The sequence below is a fragment of the Hirundo rustica genome, chromosome 5 (genome assembly GCF_015227805.2).
Source record: "Hirundo rustica isolate bHirRus1 chromosome 5, bHirRus1.pri.v3, whole genome shotgun sequence".
In the NCBI taxonomy this organism is placed as follows: Eukaryota; Metazoa; Chordata; class Aves; order Passeriformes; family Hirundinidae; genus Hirundo; species Hirundo rustica.
Genome location: NC_053454.1, coordinates 64,038,570 through 64,053,274, shown reverse-complemented (window position 1 = coordinate 64,053,274; position 14,705 = coordinate 64,038,570). Strand labels below are relative to the sequence as shown.

At 38.5% G+C, this 14,705-nt stretch overlaps 1 protein-coding gene across 1 annotated transcript in view; it reads right to left on the bottom strand.

Moving 5' to 3' along the window:
* Positions 1-14,423, bottom strand: part of SYNPO2 (synaptopodin 2) — a 63,759-nt gene extending 49,336 nt beyond the window's left edge. Inside the window, exon 1 of the mRNA XM_040065476.2 lies at positions 14,164-14,423. Coding sequence (XP_039921410.1) covers positions 14,164-14,292 — 129 coding nt within the window. The 5' untranslated portion in view covers positions 14,293-14,423. The remainder of the gene's footprint in view (positions 1-14,163) is intronic.
* Positions 14,424-14,705: the final 282 nt, after the last annotated feature.

Genomic DNA, 14,705 nt, shown 5'->3' with positions numbered 1-14,705 from the left:
GGGGAAAAAACTCTGATATTAATTCAGACACATAAGCAGAGATGAATTGTTAGAATTGTATTGTCATCCATTTAGCTCTGAACTCCTGACACTATAGTTTATTAGAGAGGTGGAGACAACAGAATCCTTTGTAACAGGGATTTATATTACCAGAGGAGCTACAGCAGACTTTTTCTGTGCTGTTAAAATAAATTAATCAAAACCAGCAGGGGAGTGTCCTTGAATTACAATGGTTGCATTATTCAGAAACTGTAAAGACTGAATTTTTAAGGAAATCCAAAAGGCATGGAGCTTGGGAAGGAGCCAGTTGGGGTTGTTTTTAATGCTGCCATTTTTGTCAATTCTTAATATAGGAAGCTGGAGTATTGTTTCAAGCAGAACTTTGGCATACATTTTTTATGCTTTATTTAATTTTCTTCCCCTGAATTATTATTTTTATGCATTTACACAAACATAATATTGCATCACTCATCCCAGATAGATCCCAAAGTACATTCATGATCTTTCTCCAAGATCTGTGCCAGCTTTAAGAGATTTGCTAAGTCAAGGATGCAGCTCCATAGACAGAAGGCTGCACATTGATGAAATGCATTGATCCTACAGCAAGAGCAGCTCCACGTGTTCCTTCTGGGAGCTGAAGTAACGTTTTCCTAAGAAAACTTTCACAGAGGAAAGGGATGCAGGGGAACTGATGCCATTAGATCATAGGCACCAGCTGGAAGTTTAGTTTAAAATATTTTTTGGAAGTGAGATTCCTGTGGAGGGTCAGAACCTCCAGGTGCACATTTCTTGCCAGGATCACTGAGGTACGGACCCAGCAGGGAATGGCCACGTGCTGAACGCACAGCGCTGACGTTCTGCAACACCGGTTCTGTCAAGGGGGAAGAGCCTTGGAAAACATCACTGTTTGAAGTGGGATTATTGCTGATGAGGCTTAGCTTTTCTTTTTAGCATGGATGTAATTTTTTATAAAACCATACTGCTAAATATGACAGATAAATAGCACTAATATTGCTGAATCCCTCAAATGGGTGAAACCTAGGACAAAATCCCTATTTGCTTAAATTAAATCCTGGTGTATTCCAAAAGTTTAAGTAAAAGAAGTAAGGATTAAGAAAGATAATGGGAAAATGCTATGAGACTAAATTAAACAATATTTTCAAATCTTACTCACGTGTTAGAATAATAATAATTTTAAAGAATTTTCTAAAGATAACAGCAAAAGAAACAAGCACATGTAAATGAACAGGATAATCTTGACTGTATCAAACATCTGAAAAATATAAGTGTACATGAAAGAGCTGGTCATTTTGAGGATTTAATCTAATAACTCATCCTGCTCAAGAAGATTAACATGTGGCCATAAAATGCCGGCTTGCCATCAGATTTCATCCCCAACATGTTCACAGAAAGATTTCAGATACCCCTAGTTGTATTACTCTAGGATAGCAGCGTTCTTCTTCCTTTTGTGTGGCTACTGTTGCTCCAACTTTGCTCCAAGACGTCCTGCATATTTTTCAACCATTAAATGATGCATCTGACTTGACTGCATTGTTGTGGAACCTCCAAGTAACCTTAGTATGTTTAAATCCTAAACTATGCCAGATCCTCATGACTTGATATTTAGACTGAAGACTGCATAGGAAAGCAACAACTAACTTCATCTTGTACCAAATTACGAGGCACCTTTTTTAAGTACTTCTGAAATGAAGACTCTGGCACCTACAAATCCAAAAACCTTCCATGTGACATTTCCCTATGGAAAGTGCATCAACTCCCAACAAAGGTCAAATACTAACTTTAAAACAGGAGACAAAAGCAGAAGAGGAAATGGATGTCACTGCCTTCTCCTTTCATGTTCACTGTGCTGCTTTCAGAGCTCATTTGTGAAAGAAAAAGCCGTCTGAAGGAACATCTGGCAATATGGCAGCATGGTATTCATGGGTGGTTTTTCCAAAGAGTGTAAGGAAGTCCCTGGTAATGTCAAAGTGGGCTCTGATCTGGGGCTTTTTCCAAATGCCAAGCACCAAACAAAAGGAGTAGAGGCCAGGAGGAACTTGTGAAGGCACAGGTATAAACTGAAAAGACATTTACGTGAATTGGTTCCATAATTTTGTATTTGTTCCCTGAGCAAGTGCTTCCCAACAATTCAAACTACTATGTACATTAAAAATTGATAGGTTGCGTATCGTGGCACTGATTTTAGCTTTTTTAAAAAACTCTTATTGTCAGACACAGTTTTCAGCATGTTGGTGATGTAAGGAGTCATTTAAAAACTGACTGAAAATCAGGAGTGACCTTTTAAGAATCTGAATCAGAATGTGAACATGTACGGTGCTCTTTTTCACCTAAAAGATGATAAACTGGCTCAGATTGCCTCAGAAGACTTTCCTGACAGCTCTTACTAATATAATTTTGAGGGAAAGCTGCTATTACATGAACAGCTAGTATCTCCTCAAGTATTTCTGGGAAGCACACTTTGTAAGGATTGCATCGTTTTTAAAAAGATGTCACAGGCCAGCACCTCCATAAATTAAATTCAGTGTTAGAATCAGCATTCAGTTTCCTCTTCTCTTTATTATTTTGCCCTGAAACATACCTTTTTTTTTTTTTTCTTATTAAATTATACAATTAATTGAAAAAGCACAGCAAAAGCATTTTAATGTCACTGTGTCAGAGAGGAATGTACATTATTTTGGCATGGAAGAAATGAGTCAAAGTCATCCAAGTGCTGTGTGTCAGGATCTGTATTTGAGATACTGGTTTAGGGTGTGACTGTGTTAAAATAATGGAGAAACAAGAGGTACTCAAGGCCTGTGTGAGCCAAGTTAAATGGCCAAAAGGAAACCCAAGCACATGAAAGTATCTGGCCCCAGAGCACCTTGCAAATGTAAAACTGAAGAAATCCACAAAAGTTCATGAAAACTTTTAAATTAAACTAAACTCACATGGGCCTAATTGTAATTTTTGCTTTAAGAGATGTACAGGTATAACAAGTGACTGTGTGAATCCCCATGGGTGAATACTGCTTTCTGTAGCACTATAGACCTCTAAAAGCAGAGAGAATTTCATAACATATCATTTCTTCTCATAATGATCTGATGGAAGAGGCTTTTTGTTGTTTATCAGACAAGAAAGGCACTGCATAGGGCTGAGGCAATAGATAACTCCTGCAGCTGTGAATCACTGGGGCTGCATCCAGCACATTTGATCCAGTCACTGAAATAAATCATGTTCCTTGCTTTTGATGGAAAACAAACATTTCAACAAACAGTATATCTCAGCTTTTAAGAAAGTATTTGGGTCCAGAGCAGTAAAAGGTTTTTGGGGACAGATTTGGTTTGGGTCGCTTTTTAGGTGAGCTCGATTGCCATGCCATTGCCTACAGCAACACCTAAAACACCCAAAAAGAAAGCATTTTCCATAAGAGGAAGGGTTCCTTCCCACCCTCTTCACTTTCAGCTGATTATGCTAAAACCCGATCCCATTTCTGCCTATTTTTACCCAGCAGCTGATGAACTGTGCCAGGGTTTAATTCCTCACCACTGGACGATGCAGGAATCCAGAGGCCTGAATACAAGTCTGATTTGAACAGGTCAGTGCATCTTTAGTTTTTGTCTGAGTCAATTAACACCACATATCAATTTGTGCTAATTCCCAGCCTCTGCAACCTTTCCAGGCCTCTTATGCAAATCAGGCTTGGAAGCAAACAACCAGTGAGTGACCCAGAAGGCTGGTACGGGGCTAGGCACCATTGTTCTCAGGCCGTGAATTTCAGTGCTCTGTTTGTTCACAGTGTAACTCTACAAAACTGACGGGCCACTACCATAACTACCTCCTCAGGCTTAATTACTGTAGCCTTTGTACTGTTCTTGCCAGTGCAGGAAAAAAAAAAAAAACAACAACATTCATGGGCCTCTCACTACATTAGGATTCATTGGATTGTTTTTCACTGTTCCTGTAAATATAGAGGAAGAAAACAGAAGAAGAAAAGAAACAGAATGACAAGAGGTTTGAAAGTCAAACGCCTTCTGTAGTCACAAATTGTGCCGTGAAATCAGAAATGCTTTGGTAACATTATCCTGGAGATCTGGAAACTTAAAACAGTAGCATGTTTAGGAGCTGCATCAGGGTCCTTGAAATGAAAATTCAGCCATGAAAAACTTAGTTACATCACATCTGTACTACTGACTGGCTAATTTTAAACTATTTGAGTAAAAATGGGCTTAAGCTGCAAAACTCAGGTAGATTTCTGAAACCACGGCTGTTCAATGATGATGAAAACTTGGATCTGGTGTGCTTCATGTTAGTCTATTCTTCATCAAATTAGTAAAATGAAGATCTAGTGTTACAGACTGAAGTCATGACTAAAAGTGATGGCAGAGAAAGGATAATGAGGAATTTATTAAAACCACCATTTTAATATAGCTCAAAATCTGATTTAAATTGGATACAAGACCAGGGAGAGTTATTACACCTCCAGGGCTCTCAGCCCTGTCTGCTCAGGCTGTCATCATATTGGGCTGCGAGAAACTGAGGTTTGAGATAATATTTTTTTATACTCTTTTTAATTATTATTTCACTTCATGTAATCAATAGTTATGTGTAATATTACTGTTTAAAGTTCATAATATGGTGTCAGGTGCAGAAATACTTCTGTTTTCTCTTTAAAGGATTAAAACTGCTTCTTTCTTCTGAAATACTACTGAAATATTTTTCAGTCAGGTTTTCCCTAAGATGAAAATTTGTCCTAACTGTAGTGTTGTGAAACCACAAGTCAAACCCTGGCACAAATTTATGGAGCCTTCCTTAAGGGGATTACATTTTATTTGTGTGCAGGGAATAATAAGTAGAAGTGAAAGGAAGATTTGGATTTCCTAATTTGATGTTACGATTTTGATTAATTTGATATTCTGTAATTCTAGACTTGGTTTATATAAAAATTTTCCTGAGAGCATTAATTCTGCACTTTAAAATTATGTGGTCTGAGAGGAACTGAGCTGAACAATACTTTCAGCTTCAGTAAGAAAACGTCAAAACTTCCAACCAAAACTTCTCCAGTGTAGAACTGTCTTTACATTCACCTACCTATGATTTTGGGGATTGTGAAGAGCACCATCTAGTGATAATCAATAATGTCAGTATCATGAAAAGGTGATTATTTAAAGTGGACATAAAGGCACACTGCAAATTCACTTACCAAAGGGACTGAGGGGGCTCCAAAGGAAACAGCATCCTAGTTGTGGTTTTCAAATGTCAGATACCTTCCCTCAGATACCCCTCTAAATGCACAATGCATCCAAAGACTGACTTTGACTAACAGCATGAATATCATGAGATAACAACTTCAATACTAAAAGTATGTTTCAAAAGCTAATTATGTAATCTTACTATGTATTCTATAATGAAACTCCACTTTCGTGAGTGCCTTATTTTATATTGATCAGCATGACTGACAATTTGGGTAAAACACTAGGTATCCTTTTCTTCTGGTTTTTGGGTTTTTTTTTTTTGTTGTTGTTGTTTGTTTGTTTGTTTGTTTGTTTTTTAAGCCAACAATTCTGAAACTTTGGTCTCTTTTTCTGTTTCTTTGAAGGATGTCTAACAGCTGCTCCTTCATGAGGATCTTAGGTATTAAATAGTATCACATGTTGGAATTTACTTAAAACATCCATGCTTAATGATAGCTTTTTCCTAATTTGAAGGATTTTGCAAGCGAGTCTTACACTGTCCATCCTGCAAGTATTATTTCAGCATGCAGAAATCTCATTATGAATATATGATAATATAGAAAGCCATTTATCCCTTTCAGATTACTTCCATATGCATCCTCTGTAATTAAATCAGTGGCTTATGGCAGCTGGCCTTTGAAGTGATCTCTGCAAAATAGGAAAATGTAATTTGTGGAACAAAATGCTGATCACTCTTCCAGCCACATCTGTTAAGCTCTAGTAGTTCAGAGATTTCTGTGCTGAGAGAGTTCATGAAAGTAGAAAGTTTCCTGTATTTCTTTCAGTCCAAAGGAAGTTCAGTGCAAGTGATGGGCACTATTCTAACCAAATAACAAAGTTTGAAGTCTGAGGCATTTTTGTCCATAATTTTCAGTGAATTCACTGAAACTGATGTTTAAGTAAGTAGCTGTGCTTGTGTATTTAAACAGAAATACTACAGGGAGAATGATAAGAGAAAGAAGAGGAAGAAGTCCTGGCAGAGAAGACAAGGATTTAGAGAGGTGAATAGAGAGATGACTGTTTCAGTGGTGGTGGATGAATAAAGCTGTTAGAACTCATGACGTGATTCCCCTTGATAGCACATCTTGGAAACATCTTCTATTGCACAGGTATAGACAGCAATTGCAACTGCTGTTGCACGGTTCTCCACAGAGATGTTTTTCTTACAGATGACAAGCAGGAGCCTCGGAGCCTTTCCAAAGGGATGCCAGTTAAACGGTTGGAGGCACATCTACAAGGTGGGTGTGTCAAGGACTTACAGGCTTGTCCAGCCACACCTGTGCCTGCTGGAAAATGTAGTCACCCCCAGCTACCTGGCACTCCTCTGCCTTTCCTCTCTTAACCTGGGGCTTTCTGCACTTCAAATCTGACAGATAAACTGCTCCTAGGACTGTTGCCTGAGCTGTCAGGAGCTGAGGTGAGTTAGCAAAGCCTGAAATCAAAATTGTTTAGGAAATACCATTCAGCCGACACAGGTCAGTCTGTTGGCAGAGCTAAAGAAAGACAGGGCAGTTACATGGAGTGCCTTCAAGCAGTAAACATTTGCTACTAAGGGATATGTCCACTTTTTTTTTTTTTTTTTTTTTTTCTTTTTTAGCTTACACTGATACTTTATCAGTCCTTTAATAAATGGTTTCTAGTTTCTAGCAATGCCAGTCTACTCTGTGCTATTAGCCATCATTTCTTTCACTTACAAATAAGCAGATAGAAATGCCTTCAGCTCAAGTGTGTATATTTGTCCTCACACAGACTTCTAAGACAGGTTGGGAAATATACCAAGCAATTACCAAATAAATTGAATAACAGTTACATTATATAACCATGTAATCACAATACCGCAAAGTCTAAGGTGGTTTTTAGTTCCTTTGTAGGGAGTGACTTCTGCTAGACACATAGATCTGTGCTAAACAGATCCATAACAAAATCTGCTACACTCTTCCTAATGAGGATTTTTATTCATGATATCTGCTTCTAATTAAATAACTGCACTATATTATACATACTGAGGCCCAGTCCTTTGCCCTTTGAAGTCAATGGCAAAGCTCCCAATGAGTTCATGGGAAAAAAAGTAACTCCTCTCTTAAGGCTTCCTGCAGTGCAATTTCAACTGATAGGTTTTTAAAACAGAGCTTCAGCTTTGCTGCCCTTGCCTTTGGACAACAAGCAGCTCCTGATATTCCTGTATTAGGCAGAGAGTACTCGGAAGGGCAAATTTAGTCTTATTAAATTATGTTCCCCTGTCATTCTGTTTTCTTTTCTTTCTGTTACTCCAAAGAGCCACAATGGCCATGTGGATGTGGTGTCTTACACTATTTTTATTTTAGAAACCTTCTCGAAATTTGATATTGCAGCAATTTATGCCATACGTGGCATGTTTATGCTATGGAGACGGTATCAAATTAAACCAGCAGTATAGAACAACACAGTGCGTGAAGTTTTGACCCATCACCAGTTCATCTGCTAATGAATTGTAATATAAAACATACCTTCAAAACCCAAAGCATCCAGTTTCCTAAACGGGACCATATTTCTAAAATATACTTACAAAAAGGCAAGTTCATAAAATAATGATTCCACAGCTACTCAGTCCAGGATGACATAACTCTTTTGAAGCAAAAGGTTACCCATGCATTCAATGCCCAGTCCCAGATGTAGGAAGGGGATGTAAAACAAAAAAAGATACTTAAAGGATTCAAAGTACATCTCTATAAAGTAGAATGACAACTTGCAGACAGTTTCCCTGCTAAATAAGAGAGGGACAATCCATGCTGTGAAATCCCAGGACTGCAGCACATTGTAGAGAGCTCAGGGTCTAAGCCTGTTTTGTCTGGAGAGTTTAAGCCAGGTTTTTGTTAGAATTTACCTTTCACATAAGGCACGAATAAGGCAGCCACTTTTCACTGTTTTTAGCTCCCCACTCAGAGCAAGGTGCTGAGGTGTTTTGAAGATTTTTGGCCTTCATGCTCAACACCAGGTTGTATTGGCAGGTAACCAAAACACAGCTCTTTGATTTTGGTGCACACTGAAGTGTTCCAGTCTAAATGTGTGCTAGTCTGATCCTAAAATTCCCACTGACTATGGCCTACAGATTCTAATGAAATGGTGCAGATGGGATAAATTACAGAAAAGAAAAGAAAAGAAAAAAAAAAAAAATCCACTGTGTAACTTGTGTACGTAAGGTTTGAAATTTAAAACCTTCAAGCTGATATCCAGGGATTTTTTTTTTACTGCCAGTTTTGTTCCAGCCAATGAACAGTGCTCATGAGTACTGGTTGCAATCTAAATGTTATCATTTCTGTCATAGCTAATTCCATGCACAGAATTATTCCTCTTAAATCTGAAGCTATCTCTGCTAATCCTTCTCCCTTTGTAGAGTGCTAAGCATGTAACTTATGAAATATGGTCCCTTAAAGTAATTTCTGCTCTAAATATTTCTGCTGCAAATAGGAAGAACACCGAGTTCTGCACTTGAAAGAAAAGCCTTCCATAATATGCATAAATCGTTAGCTCTGTCCTCTTAAACAATCTGACACAATCCTAGAGGACTCTGTAAATTACATTTCCTGTTGTGATATTTTAATGTGAACTTGGCCAGAAGTCTTACTATTACATTCACATTCACAATAAGAATGCAATGGCAGAAAATGCAGAACAGTAACAAGTAATAATGTCTTGCAGTGTATTTTAAATGTTTCCAGCAAAGAAACTACGAAATGAAGCAAAGCTCTATACAAAGCAGCTAATCTAATTTAGTAGGAATACACTCTTTGGTTTTTTCAGTTTGTTTAGTTTAAATCAGTGTGAATTATGGTGTTCATTCTATTCCATTGAAAACTCGCCTAGCCTGGGAGTTGGAAAAGCATCAGTTGGAAATAAGCACAAATGAATAATACCATGTATCCAAAACATGCTTGTGTTTGCCTAAATACAGTGGGAAGCAAGCCAAAACCAGCTCGGTATGTAGTCCAGTATATCCAAAACAGGGTATACACTCGTGTTAATTCAGCCTGCAGCTTTTAAACAACTAGATGGGATGCCAGTGTTAAACATTTCCACTGGCACAATGTCTGGAATGCAAAGGCTTGAAAGTAGGGAACACAGAGCCCTAACCCTTGGAAGAGCATGTAAATCTTTGGTGGTTAAGGTGTACAGATTTTTTTTCTTCACTATTTTTCCAACTAGCACTGGCAGACTTTTCAGAACAGAATTATTTCGCAGTGGTCTATTTTGGCTAGATTTGGGGAACCCTACTTTGTTCCTCTGTTTTGCAAAATAAATTAACTTAAGCTCCATAAAGCCCAGCTTCTTCCAATCTGTTAATGGAAGTTTCGTAATTTACTTAAAAAAAAGCTGAACTATGTCATCTCAACACGTGCAAAAATGTATTGGTTATTAAATTGGGTCAAGGCTTGTAACACAGTCAAAATCCTCTCCAGAAAAGCTTGATAAACCCACAATCTTCCACATAACTCCTAGTGTGAAAGAATATGTAAATATGCCTTACAGGATTTTCCAAATATCAGCAAATACAGGCTATGTCAGATGGTCTGAAGGGTGAATTTGAGAATAAGAGTCTGTCTGGGCTGCAAAAACAAACTATGTTTGGGAATGTATTAGCCAGCAAATTTAAACAAACAGTTTTAAATACAGGCCAAGTAAGGCAAATTGTGTTTAAAATCATGTAGGTTGACTCTAAACTCCCCTCCTTTGCTGCCAAAGTTCAACTAGCATGTTTTAAACATGGCTTGTTCTGCTGATTGCTATTGCATAAAGTTGTGTTCAAGTCCTGCTTGAAATGTCAAGTGATACAAACGAGGCAGTATCAGCAGGGTCGTGTTAGCCCAGTGCTGAGCCTTCACCCCGCTGGAGCTCCAAACAGGGGGGGAGAGAGGGGAAGATCCTGCTTCCACTAACCTCATTTACCTCCCTGCAAGTGTGAGCATTTGCCAGGGGTGACAGTGTAAGAGCATGACAACAACTTTAAAAGGTTTCCTTCAACCCAGCAGCTGTGATGTCTGTTGTGGTCAGACCAAGTGTTTGCTAATATATAGGTTACACATATATATGTGACAGCGATGCGTTTTGCTTTACCTCAGGATCCAAAGCATAACTGTGCTAACATGTCTCACCCCTTTTTTTTTCTGCTAGACACAGTGTAGACGTCATCTTGATAAAAACCTCTTGGGGTTTTTCTGTATGTGTCAAGTATTTTGGATAAACACAGAGAAAAATGCAAATTACCACAACACAGCCCACCTCTGTTTACATCCAGTATTAAGTAACCATATTCAGACATCACTTTTCACACTGTTGGTTCAGGTTGTTCCCAAGTCTTTGACTTTCACTTTCTGTTTCAGGTTCCTATGAATCCAAAATGATGAAACTGAGACTTGAAAGCCAAGCATGTTGATGGACGAGGGCACAAATCTAAAATGACCAGGCAGCCAGTTGTCACGTGTCATTACTAAGCCAAAGGTAAAGCTACAATTTGGGAAGCAGTAGCAGAAGTCTCCTTCTGAGCATCTGTTCATTTTTATTTTCAGGATACTAATCTGGATTTTCTTTGAAGTGCTTATAGATCTGAGTCATGCAACTTGCCTCCCTTACATATTAGAACCATTTGTTAAAGTTCCCAAACTTCAATTACCAAGATTTTGACAGATACAATGAGTTAATCAAATTACTGATTGGTGCAGGTAACCAATAGGCTGAGAATAATGTACCTCTCTCGCAAAGATAATTTAATAGTCGCATTGCAGATGAATATAAATCTAAATCATCTCTAGGACAACTCCATTAAATGACCTGTTGCAAAATAGATGCTTCTTAAAGGATATAATTTTACTGTTAACTATTGTTAAGTATTAATAGAAAAAGTCATATTCTTTCAAATGCTAATTCAGAAAATCAGCCATTCTTTTATGTGTACTTAAAATTAAAAACCTCAAAGAAATTTTCAAGAAAAAAACCTACAATGATATTAATTTAAAAAAAAAATATTGTTTCATATATCTCATGGTAGAATGGAAAGGACATCATGCATTGCTTAGCTTTTATATATCTTGAATACTTATCCTTCTAGGGTCAGTGCTGCACTGAGATTTCCCATCTCCTGCTTTGGGAAAGCCATTCTACAGCACAGCACAGACATGAGGGAAAGGATACACACAACCACTGTTTGCCTTGGCTTTGGACTCCTGATTAAACTATTTGGGTTTTTTTAAGTAACATCCATTTATTAGATAACCTTCTTAGCAGTGTGTCTTTGGACATAGCATTTAAAATACTTTCTTTTAAAGCCCTTATGTTATATTGGGACAGTATATAGAATATGAAATTCTTTTTAACTGCAAATAAGTTTTATGAAGTATTTGCTACATTGTTGGACTTCACAAAGCATGTTGTGTACAGAGCCAGGGTTTAGAGGAGGAGTATTGTTAAATACTTCTTATGCCTCTACAGAAAATGAGTCAAATGTATGTTTTGAATAAGGGTTTAAAATGGACAATCAGGATGATACTTTCTCATACTTTAGAAAAATCCATTTTTTGCAATCTCACACCAACAAATTACTGAAAATCTTGAATCTAATGTAGGGGTTGTAAAATTATTTGCTGATGAAAATTGCCTGTTTTATCTGCAAAAGTACTTGTGAAAAAGTATCAAGATATATTTGGGTAAAAGGTTTGTCTTTATCTCTCCATTAACACTTTGCATGGTAATGGAAGACAGTAATTTATACTCCAGGCAAAACTCTCATGGATTTCAGTGGGAATTCCACTTGAATATATGCTTTAGGAGCTAGGCAGAGGGGAGGGAATGTTTACATAGTCCTTATAAATGTAATACAACTATTTTAAAAGGCATAAAACAAACTGATAAAAGCTGCTTCAGGCAGTGAGCTGCAGTGACTTATTCCATCAGCTTTAAAAACAATGTTTCCTTTATCAAAGAATAGGTCAGTGGGAATTTGGGAATTTTGTGTCCTGACATATTTTAATGGATTATATCATTTCCCTCCATTTCATATTCCTCTCCCCTCTGGATCTATATCACAACCACTTTTCCACTCATGACCAGAACCTGAGTGCCCTTCCCTCCATTCTAACAAAGGTAAGCAACCCCTCTGGAGCCTTTCCTTTCATTTACAGGAAAACAAACTTGGCCCTGTGAGTTTTTTCCTAAAAAACACATTATTTTTCTAAATGTGGGTATATTTTCCTGGGGATTTTCCCACTAGCAGCTACTGTGTATTCAAGAATACACAGTAATACTGTGTATTACTGAAAATACAGCAGAAGTAAGGTACAGCTGTCTCAAGCCCCAACCTTTAGTCCTAAACCAGAACCCAGTGCACCAGCCTAGGATGTGAACGTGAAAAAACCAAACAAACAAACAAAAACCCAAACAAAACCACAAACCAACAAACAAACAAAACCAATCCACCCTTGAACAGACCATTTTTATCAGGAAAACTGAAGTTTGGTCAGAATCTCGTGAGTTTTACTTTTGATTTTATGTAATCAAGACCACTTGCCTTTTACTGTTCTTCACCATTTTTAAAGTTCTAGCTACAAGTTTTCACTAGATGGCAGGAGTCCACTGCCATCATTTATCAGAGGCTCTACTTGCACAGCAGCAGTTGCCCATCGGCAGGAAAAAAAGTGAACGGGTTCAAGTTTTGCAAAACATCGAAAAACAAACAAAGATCTTAGCAGGAATCAGAAAAATTATTCAGACCCTCAATAAATCATAGTTCAGTTACTGGATATGGTTTATATGATAGGCTGGAAATAAGCCAGAATAATAGTGAAAGGGGGCTAAAAGGACCTTCTCCTATAAAATGAGGTAGATTTATTGTTTCTGCCGTTAGTGAAAAAGTTAACTGATCCAGTAAATTAAAGTTAACTAAGTAGGAAATGTATTGACACTTTGAGAAAGTTACAGCTTAAATACTAAAAAACTGACCTAAACCACTCTATCGCAGTAAAACCAATACACTCAGTGTGCTGGAGTACCAAGATACTGGAAGAAGACGAGATACATTTAAACTCTCTCCCTCAGTTTAACTAGGCAGAGTTCACGGGATGATGATCAGTCCTGGTACCGTTTCAGCCAGTGGTATTCTGCTGAGCTCAGAGCTCTGGACAAAATTTGTCCCTCTCGTCTAAGGGAGCAGAATGCAGCTCCATATAGTTACATAAGCCTTAATAACCGTGACAAATCTTCATTGTTGCACTGGAGTGAGCACTGATGTTTAACAAAACTACTTTTGAAATATTATTTCTGCAAGTTGGGGCTACTAGTTCCTATTTTTAATTTATTGTCAACTTCGACTGTCTGTCTTGCCCTCTTCTATACGTGCAGATAATTTATAAAGTGTCCAGTAATTTTCAGCGTCGCTCATGAAATCTAAGAGGGAACTGTTCGGCATCTATTAAAGCTGCTTCTAAGACTTGATAACTTTCCAAACCCAGAGATAAGTCAGTGTAATGCTTTCCAGTATTCCCAAAATAGTAAGAGCATCTTCTCATAATAAAGCTGTATTTAGAGTAGAAAAACTATCATAGATAGATGACTGAAGCAGCATTTCCTAATATGAGGCTGAGTTTTGCGCTGTGCCGAGTGCACTCAAAGCCAGAGAGCGAAGCAAACAGGAGCTGAAATGCACACATCGTGTCACAAGTGAAACATGAAACATTCAGCACCTAACAAAACTTTTGCAACACTTGCAAGCTACCAAAAAGTAAAAATCCCTCTTTATTAAACAGACAGAATCAGCACCTGTAGAATCTCTGCAAAACACGTTGGCAAATTCAAACAAACATAACAAGATCCACACCAACACCTGGAAGCAGGATGGACTTAAACCAAGCGGTCCCGTCATCCGTGTCCACAAAACTCCAACAACGTCTTTCTGTCACGCTCCTACCTTGGCGATTTGCAAAGGCTGCTTCTGCTCCTTGCCCCCTTGCAGCCTGAAGCCCCACGGCGCCCCTCCGCTCATGGCAATGCAGAGATAATCCCCTGTGCCCATTTTCCTGGTGCAGTTGGGCAGCATTCACACACGGGAGAACATGAAAAGCTTGGCTTGCAGATGTTCAGCGAGCTGGAGGTTTCGCTCTGCCGGGCAGAGCCGGAGACCCAGAGCACCACACTGCTGCCGCCGCCGCGCACTGCACGAGCAAACGCAGTCATTGACGGGAATGGAAGAGCTGCCTCCCACCGAGGGCACAGCCCACTCTGTCGTCAGATCGCGATGCTCAGCCCACCTTCGAAGTAAAGTGAGTGAACTTGGAACTCGAGGGAATGCGCACAAAGAGTCTCGGCCGCGAGGCAGAGAAGCCTGGCTTTGAACATGACTCCCCTGCCAGTTAAATCAAAACAACGGCAAAAAAAATGTGTACATTTCCCTGTGACAATTTGGGAAATAAGCTTACTTTAGTAAATGGTGTCAGACGTTTCAAACTCTAA